Below are 20,220 nucleotides of genomic sequence, written 5' to 3' on the forward strand. Positions count from 1 at the left end.
TCGCTGCAGTCACGAAAGCTTTAAATCGAAATTTAATGCATAACAGTGTTTAAAATATGCAAACAGGAAACAAAAGTCGATGAAAAAAAAACCTGCTTCAGAAACATACTTTACATGTAACACAATTCTCAACCTTTAGTGTTGTTCAATATTTACCAGTCACACTTCAAGCTAAATAGAGTGTATCATTTGGTAAAATAAGGGCAAATGCTTTCAAATGAATTTTTTTAAACAAAAGTAATTCCATTGGCAGGCTATGTGTGGTGGGGTTATAGTATGGCTACTCCCACATCTTCCAAGACATTTGTGCCAGAGTGGAAGAGTCAACTTAACACCTTCCAGACGGAGCTCGCTAGAGACCCCAGAAGGAAGCCCTTCTGCCAGCAGTAGTGTCAGCAGGCAATTAGAGGGCTGCACCCTTACCCATCTACCCTTTAAAAACAAATACAGTTTACAAAATTGGATGACGCAAAAGCTGCGGAAAGGGACACTGGGAGTTCAAGGAGAACCAAAGAAATACTCTCTCTGGGGGGGTGGTCAGGCATGTTTGTTTTGAGGTTGTAAAGGGATTCTACGCCCTGGTACTTTCTAACCAACACAGTGGGGGGGGGGGGGAGAAGTCCCCATCAACACCGCAACAGCAGCAGCAGCAGCACGCGTAACGGGGGAGCCGTTTCCAGGTTAGCTCTATCACAGCCGCCACCTGCCTCACGCGATTTCCTCATGGCGCGAAATAGGTCACTTCCTGTCCTCAACACAGGGGGCTCCCCCCCTTCATCCTGCAGGGGCCACACCAAAAACGGTGCTCTTTTACGGGCACATCGATGAAGGTCCCCGTTACCGCTGTGCAGAGGTCGCAAACGGGTTTTGATTCCTTATCCGTACCCGACCGCACCAGGGTCGCAAACGGGTACCCGTACCCGTAATCGGGTACCTGATTACGATCTCTGGGATGAAGCCATGTTGCAGGCGCGGGTGGGTTGATTCTAGGAACTTGAATTGTGAGAAGAGACAAGACGTTGGGAAATGAGTGACAAACGGTTACTCACCAGTGACTCACGGTCTACCCGTACCAGTACCTGGCCGCACCAGGGTCGCAAACGGGTACCCGTACCCGGCCATCGGGTAGGGTACGGGTATCGGATACCCGGTTGCGACCTCTGCTGCTGTGCCAGGTGGCTCCTGGTGCGTGCGAATCGTCCGCAGACTGAACGCGTTCTTGGCGGCTACCAGTGTAGCAGCCAATGTGCAAATGCTTGCCTGCCCCCCCCCAACTCCCTCCACTTTCCTTAATCTAACCATCAATTCTATTTTCGACTGGAGAAACCAAAAAAACGCATTACAAGCACAAAACAATAGCTCCCACCTATATCGACGTAACTTTGTGTTTACGTTCGCAGAAAAGGAACCGCTTACCGCCAGCAAAAATAATAACACAATTCAGTTTTTCTCTCCCTAACTTAGATTTAGGTGGTTGTCATTTTACGTAATTTCATTGCAGGTGTGAATCACTGATCATTGCACATGCAAAAAGGCAGCGGTTCCCAAGGTCACGTCAGCTGGGCAACAGTTTGAGGATTTCCTCATGCATACGTTGAGCTCAGGACAGGTGCCAAGCTTCCTGGAAAACATAAAGCGCACTCTACTTATGGATGCTTTATAGTTCCTTGTGTGCGGTTAATGTTACTTGATGCTCGTGCGCGCCATGAGCGTACATATAGAGAGCACTTTGCATGCAAAAATGTGCACGTTTGGTTAAAATCCAAACTCGCAGAAAATAATCTTTGGCAGTTTGGCAGTGGTCGAATGGGTTTTGACCAAGCATGTAATGATTCACTCCTACCACCCCTCCTCCCACGGGATTATATTAATTCTGACAAATCAGGGTCACCATTCAATTTAATAGAACATGTTTTTGTCTCATTTGTATCATTTGTGTAATGAATGTTCCGTCTAACATGTGGTCTCATTCGCAGTCCTGTTCGTTCTACCATTATCGAAAATTAAACATTTGTATAATTTGCATAAAATGTGCACGAATCAAGAGCACTGGAATTTCATTTAAATGGACGAACCTTAACGAGCTTGGTTTCGACTACGTGACACGCGGGTTCCAGAACCCGATAACACGCATCAAGCGTTTGGTTTTCGGTGACATAAACCAGACCCGCATTCGCCTGCACAAGCCAAGGTACGCACACAGCACGCCAAAACATTCCTCAATCCACGGCTCTGCTGCATGGACTGCATCAACGGAAAAACCAGACACAATTTCGCATCAGCTCCTTCCAGAATGAGCATCACAAACAGCTCGGTCCAGCAAGGGGCAAGTCAGAGCGGTCACTGTTGACGTGCAAGGCATAACAGTGTGCAACATGCTTTATTTTTTTTACAAACCAGTCCAGTTACTCATTTGGCAAGACGAATCGCCGCCGGGCTGACACTTTCCCGAGGCTGATGCATTGTGCCACAGTTTCCATGGCACTGCTTTGCACTGTTGTCACAGGAAAAACCCCGTTCCACATGGAGAATGTGCCGCACACATGTTCCAGCGCAGGCCGAGCCGCCAGGGCATTAATCAAACTCGACGGGCTGTCCCCTTTTGTGTCATGCAGCAGAGACAGAGGTCGCAACCGGGTACCCAATACCCGTACCCTACCCGATACCCGGTTACCCGTACCCGGCCGGGTACGGGTACCCGTTTGCGACCCTGTTGCGGCCGGGTACGGGTAGGCCTTGAGTCACTGGTGAGTAACTGTTTGTCACTCATTTCGGGTAGGGTACGGGTAGCGTACGGGTACCCATACCCGGCCGGGTACGGGTACGGCTACCCGTTTGCGACCCTGGTGCGGCCGGGTACGGGTACGGCTACCCGTTTGCGACCCTGGTGCAGCCGGGTACGGGTAAGGAATCAAAACCCGTTTGCGACCTCTGAGCAGAGATATCTGGGTACTTGCACGACAGTGAAATGAAGCTCAACCCAAAACGTCAGTTCCTTTCACAGGAATAAGCAATTAAACTGTATTATTTTTCACAAAAAGCAACACACCTATCCACTGCTGGATGGAGGTCTCCATTCCTCACAGTCCTGTGATGCAATAACCCATCGAGCATCTGCACGCCGAGCCGATTTCATCACTCCATCTCTGCGATGAAAGTCCTCTAAGAAGTGTTCTCTTCTTTGGCTACCACTCAGTCATTAGTCCTGACCACTGGCCATCATTCCTTCGAGCGCCGTGTACTGCCCAAGCCCACTTACTTTTCTCAACAGTCCTGCGTGACGTACTTTATGTGCACGTGTGTTAATCTTCGTGTCTCATGGCCGAATTCCAAACAGGCACATCGCCATTACTTTTTTGCTGCATGTTATCTTTTGTTCCATTCTCTGTGATAATGAACAGCAACAGCAAGCACAATGTGCCCAAAGGGAGAAAGTTTTTGACAAGCATATATTGCCTCCTATGACACAAGCATTAGAAAAATGGGCATTTCACAAAAAGAATCAAGCACGCAAAAACTAGCTTAAATAACAAAGACCAACTGAATATACACGGTTAAAACCGGACAAAAAAGAGAAAACACTACAGCTGTACATTCCATACCCGAGAAGTAAGATACTCTTAAGTTTTGTACATAGAAAAACGACCATAAGATGTACTTCGGCAATATTTTTTTCAAGGGCTTCTTAGGGTAAGTAACCTCTTCCGTTTTGAGTGGAAACACACGCGGTATTGCAGGCAGCGTGCCAGTTTCACAACGCTCTCCGTGTATCCATCCACGTCTCGTGATGTGGCCGTTTTAAACCGCTCCCGAGAAGATGATACAAACGTTTGATACACGGAATGCAGAAACGATGAAACAGCATGCCAAGCCAGCAAAGAAGGCGCCATATTACTTGAGACCATAAAAAGGTCATGCGCACAGGATCTAAATCACCATTTGAAGCACGTTCAACATTCCATCTCAAAACTTAAAAAGTCCACACAACGATTAATTATACAAACATGATATAGGGCAACGGTAAAGTAGGGCAATTATGCTTCCACCGCATACTGTGAACGTTTGCCTGCAAACGTTTTTGTGCACTGGCCAGCGGTTTTCTGCACACGATGAAACCCGTTGCAATTTTAAAAAATAGCAACAACACAAACTTAAGGCGGTTGATTTAGCCTCCTGCCACACCTCTACCGAGTGTAAAATGATCTTTAAATGAAAGCAACCGGAGATTTTTTTTCCCACAAAAATTCAACCGGTGCAACATTTCAACCGATGTAAACGTTCAGACGCACCTTTTAACCAAATAAAGCATCCGTTGATATAGATTTTTTTTCAACGAGTGCAATAAATATGCTAATGAAAGTGCTTACGGTTCACCCTCTCAGCAAATTACAAACAAGCCGCGGGTTTGTGAATTTAACAATAATGTCACAGTGCTAACTCTGTCAGCTGGTTTTGCAGGAAATGATTAACTGCTCTCCATTACATTTTCACCATTGGCACTCGCAACAAATACGGGCAATGCAAATGCCAAACATTCAGCACTTTCGAACTCATTATGCGCAAAAAAATCCTTCACAAAGCAAAGCAAAAACCACCCCAGTCCTTCTGTCATTCAATCTGACGTTTATGAAACGTAAACAAGGAATTGCAAATAACTGCACCCTCGTGGCTGCTGCTGCTGGGTGCATTTATCCCGAGTAAAATCCGCCCCAATGTGACAAATTGACAAGCCAAGTGGAACACCACACAAGGCACAGAAAACCAATACAAATAAATCACGAACCCTTCAATGTTACGCAAGTCTCATTCACGAGAGAGCGTTTCATTTTCCTTACGTCACAAACGACAATACACGACAGAAGACGCATAGCATTTGCAAGTTTCGTAGAAGTGGTTACGGAATTTCACGAACCTGCACTGACCAAACCGATGGGGCATGGGGAAGCACTCCACCCAGCAGTAAATTGACAAAAATTTAATCAAACTAAAATAAAAAGTGGCTAAATTATAGCTCTGTTAAACTAAGCTGCCACCTACTGAGTGGACCAGAGGTTCCTTGAAAAACGATCTGAGGCAGCTCCGTCGCGTCCGCTTCCAGGAGCCGTTCCCTAACGCGCAAAGTTGTACTACTCTGCCAGCGATCCCTACGGATGCTGCATCACATGACATGACAGCAACACCACAATCGCACATCCGATTAGCGCGGTTCGCTACATACGGTGTGAAAGAAGTTCAACATACATATAAACGGGATAATATTAGGGGGGGGAAATGTGTTTTCATCCACAAAAAAAAAAGGCAAACACACGCTCGGTACCTGGAAGAGTAGTCCGTGAAGTTTCCGCCGTCGAGCAGCCTCAGCTTGCAGAAGAGCACGGCGTTGAGGAAGGGAATGTGCGAGAGCTCGTCCAGTTCGAGAACCACCTGGAAGCGATATCGCTTCTTCTTCATCATGAACGCCATTCAGCTGCAGTCACGGGCGGGCACCGTCGCCGTCGTCACCACCAACTCGTGCTTGGGTCCCCGCACGTGAGCGCGTTTCAATTCAGCAAGAGCTTTAGCCTTGCCCAACGCTAATCTCAAACCGCAAAAGCTCCTCGACTGTGGGCACACGAACCTGGAAACGGTACAAACACGCCCACACGCAAAGATTAACGTGCGGAAACACACAAACGTTATCAACGACTGTGGTGGGTCAGTGGAGTTATTTCATATAAGTTGGTCGTGAAGCACGTTTTTAACGTGAGCTGTAAACCCCGAGGTGCTGTACGAATCTCCTTTTTCTGGGAACTATAAACCACTTATACTAAGCTGCCTCCTTCGATAACAACACACAGAGGTGTGTGTAAATTCCCCTTAAGCATTTCAATGGGTTTTACAGTGAACAATGATCTCACATGGGACTTCATGATCAGTGTTTAAGCTTTAGATTATTATTTTTTATACAGCAGCTGCAGTGTTCGGACTCACTTCCCCACTACTTTTAAGAGTGTCCCATGACCGTCAGTTCCTGCTGTATATAATGAGTAAAGTTCTCAAACCAAACAACAGAAACAAAAACATTACTGTTTTTACTCGCTCTATGGTGTACTTTTTTCAGTATTCCACCAGAGTTATTTGCAAATCTAATTCAAGGTTAGAAGTATTCAATGCCAACCCCACTCTACCAGTTCACTACGGATTCGCATGTGGAAGGCACTGTATCGCCGTTGCAAACAAGGAATTCAGGCACGCACAAGATTCTTCTAAAGTTACAGGGTCTCGGACAAACTTCGTCTGCGCAGAACTCAGGGTCGTAGCTATGTCTGGAGGCCCTCGGGATTAAATCCTTTCCTGTCCACCCAGCAGAGATCAAGTAGTGATAAGCTCAACCTTCACTGCTTTTACGTCCAATGGGGTCACATGTAGAGCCCGTTTCCCTCCTGGCCTTCCCCCACCACCGCCCCTCCCCACGTCAGTGGTACCAACCTCGCGGGCCCCATTAACAGGCACTCACGCTAACAGCGTGCGCGCAGACACACACAGACATACACTTTCAATTATTCTATCCTGCTCATGTGGCTAGGCATTATGTAATCTTAAGAGGCATGCCACGTAGCACTCTGCTCTCTTGCACGTGAAAAATCGCAAAGCGCCTGTCAATGCTGCGGTGGCGAGATGTTAACTACATCGCCTGGTACACGGGAAGGAGGTCGCTGGTTTGATCCCGACCCTGACGTCTGTATATTTGGAATGTCCATGTTCTCGCCGTGGTGGTGTGCTTTTTTTCTTTAGGTTCTCCGGTTTTTCCCTCCACATTTAGAATTAACATGCGTTCAGAGTATTTGGCTGCTATAAATTTTCACATAAGCTACACTTTGTTGAGCCATCGTTAGTGGCCAAGCCGCTTCTGAAATAAGAGCTACTGTATACAGCCGTGGGCCTTAGCTGGTAAAATAGTTGTAATAGTTGTAAATGCTGTGAAGCTGTAGGTGTGGGTTGTATCGTCTGTTTGTTGCAGAGGGATTGTGAAAGGTGTTCGAATTTGGGCCCTATGTTCCCACCTTCATTGCCGCCACCTCCGGCACCCTGCCGACAGGCACTCATACCTAACATAATTCCATCACATTCTATCGTAGCAAAAGCGTGCTAATGGAATAGCACACGAGTGACCGTCAATGTTGCAGGTTGTCGTCGGTTTTGTTGCTGTGCAGATTACGTGTGGATGGGGGGGGGGATCATTCTCCTTTAATCCCTTCCCACCAAACCTCCCACCAGCCCCATTTCTCATCATCACCGACTGATTTCAATGCTAACCTTTAGATACTAATCCTCACCTAAATGTTACGTATTCATGACCATTAACCCACTCCCCAAGTCCTATGATTGTATGCAAATAATGTCAAGACAGTGATTGATTGCGACGGCTTAGAGACACCTAAATTCAACAGTGAAGTGATCGTGACTGATGGTGAGGATTTTGATTAATTTCAATATCACCAATGTGAACGCAACGCAAAATATCGAACACCGGGTTCTATTCACGGTAGCGGCACTTGGTACACACACACAACGTACACACACACACACAACGCGTACACACACACACACACAACACGTACACACACACACAACGCGTACACACACACAACGCGTACACCCACGCACAACACGTACACACATACACAAGTGTGCAGACAGTCATACGATTCAATCACTTATGAGTTAACGTTAAAGTCGTGTGGCCAATGTGACGCATGAGAGAGCTCTAACGGTGTACACACACGTAGAGCTGGCAGTACAACTATATCACGTAAATACACAAAAGGATTTAATGCTCGCGAACGTTGGATGGCGCGGTGCCATAGTGGTTTAGTGCACTGCGCTACGAACACGGCCACCTAAGTTCAACTCCTGGCAACGGCGTACACAAGTGGCGAATGTTTTTTGACCTGCACCAGTCCGCAACAAACCAACCAGCAACCCACCGCCAATCTGCACTGACCATCGCGGTAAAGTATGGCCACACAAAACCTGCAGGGCCAAACAAAACCCGCAGGGAGAAACCGACAAGGCGCGGGGGAGGCCCTTCATCCAGAAGTGAATCGACAAAGGGCTGAACGAATTTTTAAATCCTTTATATTAAGTTCGCTTGCTTGCTTACAACCGTGCAAATCTTTCGGTCGTTTTTTAACCCACTTCCCGTGATCCAATCGAGCTGACATTTTCCACACAGACTCGTTGTGCGTGACAATTAATGTTCGTGAAAAAAATTCAAAAAATTTACACTTTTTAGGACAAAAATATTATATTTAATTACCAATTGCTTAATGGTGCAATGCAATCATCTGACCCATAGGTGGCAGCCATCTCAAGCCAGAGGACGAGAGGACTCTAGCCGCCACGCATATAAAGAATTTATAGTGAAAAACTTTGGTTTTACGGGTTATACTTGTTACTCCTTAACGTTACATCGTGCACCTCGATGCGTACGCGCAAATATACTGGTGCACGATTGAACCGTGGACATGACACGCGCAGAATTGCTTAACTGAACGTGCTCTTACACATCAGCTGGAACAAACCGAGTGTGGGTTTACACGTACTGTGGTGCACGTTTGACAGCATCACGTTTGGTAGCATTCCAGGGTGTCTACTACACACGTGCAATGGGCATATACTGTACGAGGACGTCAAGTTGAAACCCACACGTTGGGGAGTTATTCCTGAACACCCCAAAGTTCACGTGTCACAAGTACTGTTTTTGCGCAGGTGCAATGATGGTATTTATTCTCATACCTGTCAACCCATACGGGTCGATCCCGTATTCATGGACAGGGAAATTGAGTTTACAGGTCCATGCGGCGTACAGCCGTTTCAATAGGGGCACAAACACGTATTTTTTGTCTACTTGTTTGTGTTTCTCCCTTGTGATGGGACTTTGTAGGATAAACGTTGAGATTTACCAGGGCACGGGGTGACCGATAAGGTCTGAATTGGTCTGTAATCAGATAGGCACTGATAAGGAGGTTCACAGGTATGTAATGGTGAGTGTAGTAAAGGTGAGTATACTAGTGGTGAGTGTCGTGATTGATGAGTGTACTAGTGGTGAGTGTCGTGATTGATGAGTGTACTAGTGGTGAGTGCAGTGGTGGCGATTGTCAATTTGTTTGTGTTTCTCCCTTGTGATGGGACTTTGAAGGATGGACGTTGATATTTATAAGGAGCACGGGGTGACCAACACGGTCTGAATTTGTCTGTAATATGATAGGCACTAAGGTATGTATTCTAGCCGGCACGTGTACACGTTTTTATCGCGTTCGGTGGCACTGTGGAATACGTGGACGTTGTAGTCTTTGCATTATGCAGGAAAAGCAAATACTGCACCAACTCTCTCCTTAAGCAATCTCGTCGCGGCTTAGCAAACATCTACACGTGCATCACGCGTTCGTGAACACATTGCTGCTGCTGCAATCATACGCAAAATATAGAATAAAGTATCCCACATTGCAAGTCATTCCCATAAATGTCAATGCACACGTGGAAAGAGCATTTCAGGATATGTATTGCACACACACACACGTGTGGGGAGCGGTGGTGTAGCGGTCAGCGCGCTGGGCTATGAATCCGGCGACCCGCGTTCGATTCCCGTTCACGGCCAACACCGGTGACGATTATCTGAACCGGTCATGGAGCCTCACCTAGGTCGACTCAGCCACAAATTAGTACCCGGTGAGATGTATAAACATCGCGATCATTGTCTTTGTACGACGTGAATGCGCAAAGCTGCGTGCATGCTTGGAATGACATCGCGAGATGACATACGCAGGATAATGGGCATGGCAATTGAAACTGTTGAGAAATGTAAAGTGGGAGCTTGGGTTTGGGACACGTCATGGGCCAGGAAGAGGAGGAGGGGGATGATGATGATATCATCATGATGATGGTCGAGACTCACTGAAGTGGCAGCCAATGGAATGATCTGGAGGAAGAGTGATTCGTCCGACGTTTTAGACAGCGCACCGAAATGTGCTCGCGGTTCTAACACTAAAGTATACACATTCTTTTTGCAGGTTAATGGCCAACTAAGTTATGTACTGAGTCTCCTTTTTTTCACAAGCGACCTGGCTATCCACACAAACGAGTGATGTTGATTCTAAATGTGGAGGGGAAAACAGGAGGACCCGAAGAAAAAAAAAGTCAACGCGACCACGGAGAGAGAGACACCGCAAACTCCAAATATACAGCAGCAGCAGGCATCGTCTGGGTCGGGATGGAACCCACAAACTCCTGTAAACCAGGCGAGGGAGTTAACATCTCCTAGCCACCGTGATGATGTGAGACACATAAACTTCAAATATACAGCAGCAGGCGTCAGATTGGAGATCGAACCCACGACCTCATGTGTACCAGGCGAGGTAGTTAACATCTCATAGCCACCGTGATGATGATGATGAGAGACACAAACTCCAAATAAACAGCAGCAGACATCAAAGTTGGTGATCGAACCCACGACCTCCTGTATACCAGGCGAGGTAGTTAACATCTCCTAGCCACCGTGATGATGAAGATGAGAGACACGCAAACTCAAAATAAACAGCAGGCGTCAGATTGAAGATCGAACCCACGACCTCCTGCACAACAGGCGAGGTAGTTAACATCTCCTAGCCACCGTGATGATGATAGACACACAAACTCCAAATAAACAGCAGGCGTCACAGGATCGGGATCGAACCCACGACCTCCTGTATATCAGGCGAGGTAGTTAACATCTCCTAGCCACCGTGATGATGATGAGAGACACACAAACTCCAAATAAACAGCAGGCGTCACAGATTGGAGATCGAACCCACAACCTCCTGCACAACAGGCGAGGTAGTTAACATCTCCTAGCCACCGTGATGATGAAGATGAGAGACACGCAAACTCAAAATAAACAGCAGGCGTCAGATTGGAGATCGAACCCACGACCTCCTGCACAACAGGCGAGGTAGTTAACATCTCCTAGCCACCGTGATGATGAAGATGAGAGACACGCAAACTCAAAATAAACAGCAGGCGTCACAGGATCGGGATCGAACCCACGACCTCCTGCACACCAGGCGAGGTAGTTAACATCTCCTAGTCACCGTGATGATGAGAGACGCAAACTCAAAATAAACAGCAGGCGTCACAGATTGGAGATCGAACCCACGACCTCCTGCACACCAAACGAGGTAGTTAACATCTCCTAGTCACCGCGGCGAGGAACTACGATTAGATGCAATTGTTGCATCGCCGAAGCCGCCGTTAAGGTACTGCGAGGCTTACATGCAGCAGTGGACAGAGCAAGGCTTGGTGACGTGGACCACTACGGCTGTGTTATTGTTTGCAAAGGCGCGAGCAGCAGCGCCGTTACGAGCGTTCATCTCTGCCTGAGATTCGGCGGAAATCGACACGAGCGTTCACGTTTTTTTTTGTAAACCGTGTGAACATATCACTAGATGTTCAGTAACGCCGATTCCTCAATTGTCGACTGAAGAGAAACCCCGCAACACAAACACACAAACACGAGGGTCCACTGCTCCTCCACTCACCGGTCAACATCGCCGTGGCCGCCTCCGTCAGCGTCTCCAGCACACAAGCACGCGCGGGCCGCGTCACGTGACCTCGTCCTTCCCCCCCCCCCGTAGCTCCCACCTCCAATTCCGCAAACCCCGCCCCCATTGTGCCCCCCCCCTCCTCCCCAGTTGTCCCCCTCCCCGCTTGCCCCCCCTCCCCCTTTTCCTCCCCTCCCCCTTTGCCTCCCCTCCCTCCTTACCCCCACCTCCCTCCTTACCCCCCCTCCCTCCTTACCCCCCCTCCCTCCTTACCCCCCCCTCCCTCCTTACCACCCCCTCCTTACCCCCTCCCTCCTTACCTCCCCCCTCCCTCCTTACCCCCCTCCCTCCTTACCCCCCCCCGCCCTCCTTACCTCCCCCTCACCCTCCCCACCCCTCCCTCCTTACCCCCCCTCCCTCCTTACCCCCTCCCCTCCTTACCCCGCCCCCTCCTTACCCCCCCTCCTTACCCCCCCTCCTTACCCCCCCTCCCTCCTTACCTCCCTCCTCCCTCCTTACCCCCCTCCTCCCTCCTTACCCCCCCTCCCTCCTTACCCCCCCTCCCTCCTTACCCCCCCTCCCTCCTTACCCCCCCTCCCTCCTTACCCCCCCCTTCCTCCTTACCACCCCCTCCTTACCCCCTCCCTCCTTACCCCCCCCCCTCCCTCCTTACCCCCCTCCCTCCTTACCCCCCCCGCCCTCCTTACCTCCCCCTCACCCTCCCCACCCCTCCCTCCTTACCCCCCCTCCCTCCTTACCCCCTCCCCTCCTTACCCCGCCCCCTCCTTACCCCCCCTCCTTACCCCCCCTCCCTCCTTACCCCCCTCCCTCCTTACCCCCCTCCTCCCTCCTTACCCCATCCGTCACTCAAACCTCAACCAGCTCAGAGTAATTTGCCTCCCCATTGGTCAGATGTTGCTCGCCCCCACCCCACTCACCCAACCCACCCCCGTCCACAAGCTCCTCCCCCTCCCCGCCCCCCATTTACTCGGGCAGAGCGCGTGGGTGAGCGAATTTTGCGATTTCAGTTTTCAAATTTTTTAAACAAAATCGATTCTGTTTTTTTTTGCCTCGTGTTTGTTCTCTTTCACGGGTGGTTGTTACCACTCGTATGAAGTTACAGTTACGGGGTTTTTTGTTGTTGTTTTTCACGTCATTATTTTTTTGTTGGATACATGGAAAAACCGCCTAGGTTCGCTGCAACAACGAGTACCGCATTGAAAGATCTCGTAATCGCGATTTTACGGCGGTCGCTTTTGTCGACAACGAGAATCGATTAATCACTCCGAGCCGTGCCCGGATCTCGCGTTCCTATTGGCCAGTCGCGCCAGCGGCGGATAATGGGGGAGGGGTTGGGGGTTGGGGGGGGAGGAGTTTCCATGGATGTGGGAGGGGTGGGGGGGAGGGGCTATGGGGGAGGGGCCCTCGTGCCCGCCACACGTTCCGCTGTGCGCATGCGCGCTGGACGCGGTTGTTGGGTCGTGGTGCAGTGCCACCTGGAGGCTGTGATTGGAAGGTGTTTTAGTTGAGAATGTTTGGTTTTTATTTTGTTAGCGCGTTATTTCATGAGATACTCCCTCGTTTCTGGCGTGTTCTGGAGGCTGTGACTGGAAGGGGTTTTAGTTGGTAATTGTTTATTTTATTTTGTTAACGCGTTATTTAATGATAGATACACTGCGTTGTTTTTGGCGTGTTTTTTCATTTTTCTTGCGTGTGTGCGAGCACAGATAGCGCACGTTTTAAAATAACATACAATAAAAATTATAAGTCTGGACGGTGTTATCTCATTTTCGGTGATTTGCTGAAAATAGATCATTACATGGTTCGCATGGTAAAGCGATAACGACGGCAACCGGCCCCATAAATCAGTCTTTACTAGTCAGGAGAAAGATAAAAAAAAAATACCCGACATGATGGTGTCTTTGGTGTTCGTGTTTGCAGGCTCTCACATGACCTAATACAACACATTCAACATCTCTTCATAAATATATCAACAAGCCATGTTTTGTCAGCTAATATTAATCACAGGAGACCCTCGAATAATCGCGGGGGTTACGTTATTGGAAAGTGCCGTGAAAGCCAAAACCGCCATATTCAATACTTACATAATGGGTGCACAGCAACCAAAAATAGACACATCACAATTGAAATAAGCTCATGTATTGTATGCCAAATAAACTAGACACTAAATCGTTGAAATAAACACGTAAAAGACTCGACCACTGGCACCTAGTAGACCTATTAGAGTATTTCAGAGCTGCACGCTTGTAGGCCAAATCATGTAATTTCGGTAGGGTTGATTCTGGATCGTGCTTGGATGCAAACCTTGATATTTTTTTAGGGCTGCTGAAAATCAATTGTTGAACTGTGGTTCTACGTTCTCATATACATTGTATGCTCGCCTTGACCAATTCACACTAACAAAGCGAGGTGGAATATTCAATTCAAGATTCAAATCAAGGTGAAATATTGTCAAATGACCCCTGGGCATGAGGCATGTGGCATGGGGGAGGCCCTCATCCCGCAGTGAACTGCCAAGATGCCTGGACAGGAGACTGCCGTCAGAACAGCCTCGTTACCGTGCCTTCGAGACTATAAACCTGCCACACTTGCAGTTAAACTGGGTAAAACAAAACCTTATTGGTTTCCCAAAAGCCACAGAAAGCCTTCAGAGCAGTCTGGTGCTGCATGCATTGGCAGCAAGCCAGGCAACCAGATGTGCAGCAACACAATAGCAGGCTGGTTTTATAATTGTAAGTAAACCACAGCAGCTCGGAATCTTGGCCGATGTTTCCCGCATTGAAATACAAAACCTGGCGTTAACTAGCTCGTGTGCTTTGACTCACTTTTAAAGGCTAATCTCAGTTGGCATGTGTTGGCTGCTTGCACTGTGACTTAACGTCGGGAAAGTAGCCAAAAAAGGCATGACTTTAAGAAGCTCGGTGCCGTAAATGAGCTGCTGTATTGCATTAAGGGAACACCTGCATTTTGCAAGTGGCACCTTCAAGCGTAGGTGCTTGCATATTCTCTTGTGGTCAACGTAAAATTTGACTGGGCCATTCAGTTCAGAGTTGACACTGGTTCAGACGCTGTTTTATGCACTGAAATGATTTTTATACAATACAATTTGGATATGTATATCGTTTAAAAACAACCGTATGTCAAGGTGCTGTACAAAAACGGCGAGCGTATTTATTTCATTGAGAGAAAAAAAGCAGTAATAGGCAGTGAAGGAAGGGATTAACCGTGGATTTCGACAGGGGCAGGGAGTCTACAGCATGGGTAGCTTTGATAATTGTTTTTTTACCCTTCTATCTGGCAACAGCGGGTGTATCAGAGCATTGCTGTGATGTCACATTTACACGGGAGGAACCTGGTGGTAGTGGCAATTTGTCGGATCAACTTCAATATTCTTTGGGTGCCAATACAAAAATCAGGTCATTGGAAGACTTGTATAAGGAGATCTTAAGATATGAGAATATAGATACACACGGGATTGTCAAGCTTCGTCTGTTGATGAAGCTTTCGCTAAACAACAAGACAGCTGCTTTTGAGTTGCACCACTGAAAGTTGTACCCTGTTTGTAGCCAGGGGCTGAGAGTTCATATATCGTTAGCTTAATCATCCATTGCAATTATACTGGAGAAATGTTACAGTCATTGGAACATGTGTTAAAATGGAAAAATATACTGGGAACTACTTTTAATGTTGATGTGTGTTTTTAATAATATTTACAAGTAAACCCTGCTGAATCGAAATAAACATTGATAATGGATAGACGGCCAAAGTATAGTAGTGAATTACTGATAAAAGATGCCCATCATCTTTTATTTTTTTGTTCTTTTAAAAGTATTTTCAAACGCCGACCAAGGTATGGGAGATGTGTTCAGTTTTTAAAAGCGAGTTATCAATCGCAATGGCGTCTTTCTACCGCCATCTACAGGAAATTGGTCATGTTACTGGACGCGCCTGGATTGTTGCCATTTTCAAAATACGTACCATATGCTTCACATTAACATTGACGAAACTATGTAATGGCAGAGCTTGATATTTAGTCTACATGTGGCACAAATAAAGTTCGCCCTGCATTTCCGGAAAGCCACATTTTCGATGTCAATATAGTTCAATTCATGACTCATTGGCTTGGGCTTGTAGAACATTTATCACAAAACTATTGCAATTTGGTGTGGATCCCATCATGGCTTTTGACAGTGGGTACACCCCCACTACTGAACCCTCTCGACCCGAATCATCGCTGGATGTGATGTGTTTTGGGAGCCTGCTACATTCTAGATTTGAAGCTTTCGTGACTGCAAGGATTCATACTGTTAGGTTTTTTTTCGGTAAAGTCACGTAGGTAAAAAAATAAAATTAAAAGTTAATAAAAGTAATAATGGAAATAAAATAAAATTATAAATCCCACCACCCCCACGTTCCATTCCCTGGTTACCACATTCAGATACGCTCCTCCCCCCTTAAATTGTATTTAAGGGCTGGTCTTTTGGAATTTTCCTCACTTGATGCAATAATTTTAGCTGTGACGGTCCCACCTGATGACGGAGACTTGTGTTGCCTCCGAAACGTCGTGATTTTTTATTTTATTTCCATTATTACTTTTATTAACTTTTAATTTTTTTTATCTACGTGACTTTACCGAAAAAACCTAACAGTATGTGCCTGTTACAGTTTAATTCTCTCCTGAACTTGTTTCAGCCAACATTTTCACAGAGCTAGTATGTGCCCCTGTGAACCCCTTGGAGAAATGGAACATTTTCAATGGAATGCCTGGCATTATTACGCATCCAGCATTAATTGTACAATTTGTACGTAACTCTTTAGTCTGTATAGCGGTGGTGCAATCAATAACTTGTGCTTCGAACCCCAGCGATCTGAGTTTGGCCAGGGCCAACAAAAGTCCTGACTCCTGAGTGATATCAAAACTGATCCTGTGCACCCCTTCACTAACCTGCACTGGCCAGCATGGTGAAGTATGGTAAAACAAACTCCATGGTCTACAGAGTTTTGGGAGGCCTTCATCCAGCAGTGGATTGACGAAGGGCTGTACAGCTAATTGTCAAGCCACGGTTACATGAAGGTCTTCCAACACCTTCCAGTAACGAGAGTTGTTTGACCATACTTAACTACACTGGTTAGTATGGGTTGGCGAATGGGGAGCCGAGGCTATGTTTAGATATAGATTTATTGATTTTAGATTAGCCTGGAATCCAACTCAAGTCACCAGATTTAAAGTGCAGTCTGCTAAGGGGGCGTCCATAAATGACGTCACGCACCTAGGGAGGGGGGGGGGTCAGACATTTGTGACGATGTGTGACGAGGGGGGGGTTGAGAAATGTGACGTCACATCAAAATGCGCAACTTTAAATAATTATAGACAACACATTCTACTTAATTAAATATTATTTTTAATAATTGTTTTCTCCTACAACATCAGAGTGCAGCGCCACATTAAACAATAGTTGAAAGTGATTTGAAGCATGTTTTATTTTGGGGGGGGGGGGGAGCTTTGTGACGTCATATTTGATGGGGGGGGGTCTGACTTTTTGTGACGTCGCGTGACGAAGAGGGGGGGGGGGTGAAAAATCGTCCAAAATCGCGTGACGTCATTTATGGACGGCCCCTTCAAGTTTCAAGTATTAGGTATAGCCCTGTGAGCCATTCGGCTCTTGAATCGGGTGCAACCGCAACAAACAAAAAAACAAAAACATGAACAAGAAAACATCTTAAAGTGACTATGTGCAAACAGAAAATCTAACAAAAGACAGCAAAATATTGCAGAAAAAGCACTGTACACCAACGCTGTGTGCACAAAACCCAGTGGGATGCAAGTCAAACAACAACAACCACAAGACAACTTAGATTAAGGCCATCAGTCTAACTCTGTACTACAACAAACAAACATGGCCACACCGAAAAACTTTTTAAAAAATCACCAAAATAAAGCCATAAAAGCAATGAAACAGTGATCACAGGAACTGTGACCGAATTTTCACAATAAACGACGTAAACAACATGTACTACCAAACTCTGCAGCCCTAAACCACGATGTCGCTCCGACAGCCTCAATCTTATTCCACAACATACATAGACACATTCGTCTTTTTTATTTAGGCAAACAAAGACAGTGTAATACTCTGTACAGGGTATATTTTACTAATGAGCACATTATAGTGGAAGCTGTTTACTAATATCCGATTACCAATCTGGGCAACCATGCTCTCTACACACTATATATAGTGCGGTGTGTATTTTGGGAGCACGTGACATCTCTCGTTGTCTTCTTGGTTCTTTCGGTAAAGTCACGTAGAAGGGAAGTAATAAAATAATAAAAATAAAACATAATAAAATAATTCTCATGACGTTTCGGCTACAACGCAAGCAGCCGTCTTCAGACGGCTTCAGACGGCTGCTTTGCGTTGTAGCCGAAACGTCGTGAGAATTATTTTATTATGTTTTATTTTTATTATTTTATTATTTCCCTTCTACGTGACTTTACCGAAAGAACCAAGAAGATGAATCCCTGCAGTCACGAAAGCTTTAAAATAATTGTATTATGTTTTATTTTTATTATTTTATTACTTCCCTTCTACGTGACTTTACCGAAAGAACCAAGAAGATGAATCCCTGCAGTCACGAAAGCTTTAAATCGAAATCTCTCGTTGTGTTAAAGCTATTCGTTCAATTCCAGAATCACGTTAGTACTTCTATACCCAGGCTCCAACAACACAAACAGTTTACACCATTGGAACCTCATTTGCCAGTAAAAAAAATATGATAATTGTTTTTTTACCCTTCTATCTGGCAACAATTATCATATTCTTAGGTTTTTTTGGTAAAGTCACGTAGGTAAAAAACATTAAAAAGTAAAATAAAATGAAATAAAAAAATCACGACGTTTCGGAGGCAACACAAGCTTCCGTCTTCAGGTGGTACCGTCACAGCCACGAAAGCTGTATCAAGTAAATGAGTCATTTACTTGATACAGCTTTCGTCGTGATTTTTTTTTAAATTTCATTTTATTTTACGTTTTAATGTTTTTTACCTACGTGACTTTACCGAAAAAACCTAAGAATATGAATCCTTGCAGTCACGAAAGCTTCAAATCTAGAAACAATTATCATATTTTGTACTGGCAAATGAGGTTCCAATGGTGTAAATGCTTACCCCGAGCTCTCATAGTCTGATGGTGCATTGTCTTTGAGTTGTGCGCCTTTTGGCGTCATCTGGTCCAACCCATGTGAGACTAGGCTCTTAGGAAAGCTGTCTCGGGTGTGGACCAATCAACTTCAAGAACAGTGCATACAGAGTTATGTTTTTTGTTTGCATTATGACTGCAGGTATTGTGGTCTATGCAAACATGACTCCTTGTAAAAACAAAGGTGTCGGTTTTGTTGCCAGATAGAAGGGTAAAAAACCAATTATCAACACAAAAAGTTGTTCATCACTTTGTTGTACAATTTCGAGTGCTTGTTTAAAACGTGCAAGACGTGAAATGTCAGCATCAATACGGCGTGGGCTTATGTGTCGGGATCCAAGCAACATGCCCAACAAACACTGATCAGCAACCCAACCAACCGCACTGCCCATATTGCACTTTTCACGGAAACATTGGGCAGCGCTTAACCGTGACCACCACAAACCAATATCTGCAATATTTTGCTGTCTTTTCTTGGATTTTCTGTTTGCACTCAGTCACATATTCACTTTAAGATGTTTTTTGTTCATGTTTTTGTTTTTTGTTTGTTGCGGTTGCACCCGATTCAAGAGCCGAATGGCTCACAGGGCTATACCTAATAAATGAACTTGAACTTGAACCACGGAAGATGCAGACACTTAATGCTCAAGTGGAAAGTAAAACTTCAGTGTGCGGCTACGAACACTAAACAGTGGCCCATAAAACTTCGCACTGCCCCAAATACAGCACAACTCCAAAGGTGGTGGTGGGTGTCTGCAGCTTACTCAGTGACTCAGAATTAAGCAATTGAATGGCTGACTCACAACGTAATCTCTAATAGTTGAGCTTCATTGGCCATACGGAATCATCAGTATCACCATCAGTGTTACATTTCCTTGTGTTGAAGTTTAAGAAATGGGTCCTTAGGCGAAACGTAAACGTCATTAAAACGACGTGGTATGCTTTGATGTTGTCTGCCTTGAGAAAATTGCTCAACAGCTGAAATGGCCTTTACTCGGGAAATGAAACTTCAGCATTTCTACTGTAGATTTCTCCAATCGCGTGCAGTATTTCAGTTTTGAATTGTGTACATCTTGTACTGTATTGGCAAATTGTCTGTCATTTGATAAGAACTTCAGTTCCCCCTCTTTATACTTTCTCAATGCCCCCTCTGGGGCGGGTGAGAGATTACACACGAAGTAATTGTACGTCTGGGTGTGGCAAAGCCTCCCTTGCAGGCGTGGCTGCAAATGCCAAACTTGGGCACAACGCCACCGAACGCGTTACATGGCTCTGCCATTGGCTTTCCACGAACCATTGACGTCCCCTATTGAAAGACCCCTCCTCTAAGTCCCCCTCTCTCTCTCTCGAGAAAGAGTTCAACCCCCTTCCTGCAACACGGCAACACCACTCTCTGCAATTGGCGAAGACGACACTGCAGTGGGGTCTGCTGAGTATGCAGGAGAGTGG

At 46.1% G+C, this 20,220-nt stretch overlaps 1 protein-coding gene across 6 annotated transcripts in view; it reads right to left on the reverse strand.

Annotated features, from left to right (window-relative positions):
• Positions 1-11,639, reverse strand: part of LOC144937886 (early estrogen-induced gene 1 protein-like) — a 36,948-nt gene extending 25,309 nt beyond the window's left edge. For all 6 annotated transcript variants that reach the window (XM_078865449.1, XM_078865448.1, XM_078865446.1 and 3 more), the window contains exons 1-2: positions 11,556-11,639; positions 5,318-5,617 (exon numbers count right to left, since the gene is read on the reverse strand). In XM_078865449.1, the coding sequence (XP_078721575.1) occupies positions 5,318-5,463 (146 nt within the window). In that variant the 5' untranslated portion in view covers positions 5,464-5,617; positions 11,556-11,639. The remainder of the gene's footprint in view (positions 1-5,317; positions 5,618-11,555) is intronic.
• Positions 11,640-20,220: the final 8,581 nt, after the last annotated feature.

The sequence above is a fragment of the Lampetra fluviatilis genome, chromosome 20, assembly GCF_964198595.1.
Source record: "Lampetra fluviatilis chromosome 20, kcLamFluv1.1, whole genome shotgun sequence".
NCBI lineage: Eukaryota > Metazoa > Chordata > Hyperoartia > Petromyzontiformes > Petromyzontidae > Lampetra > Lampetra fluviatilis.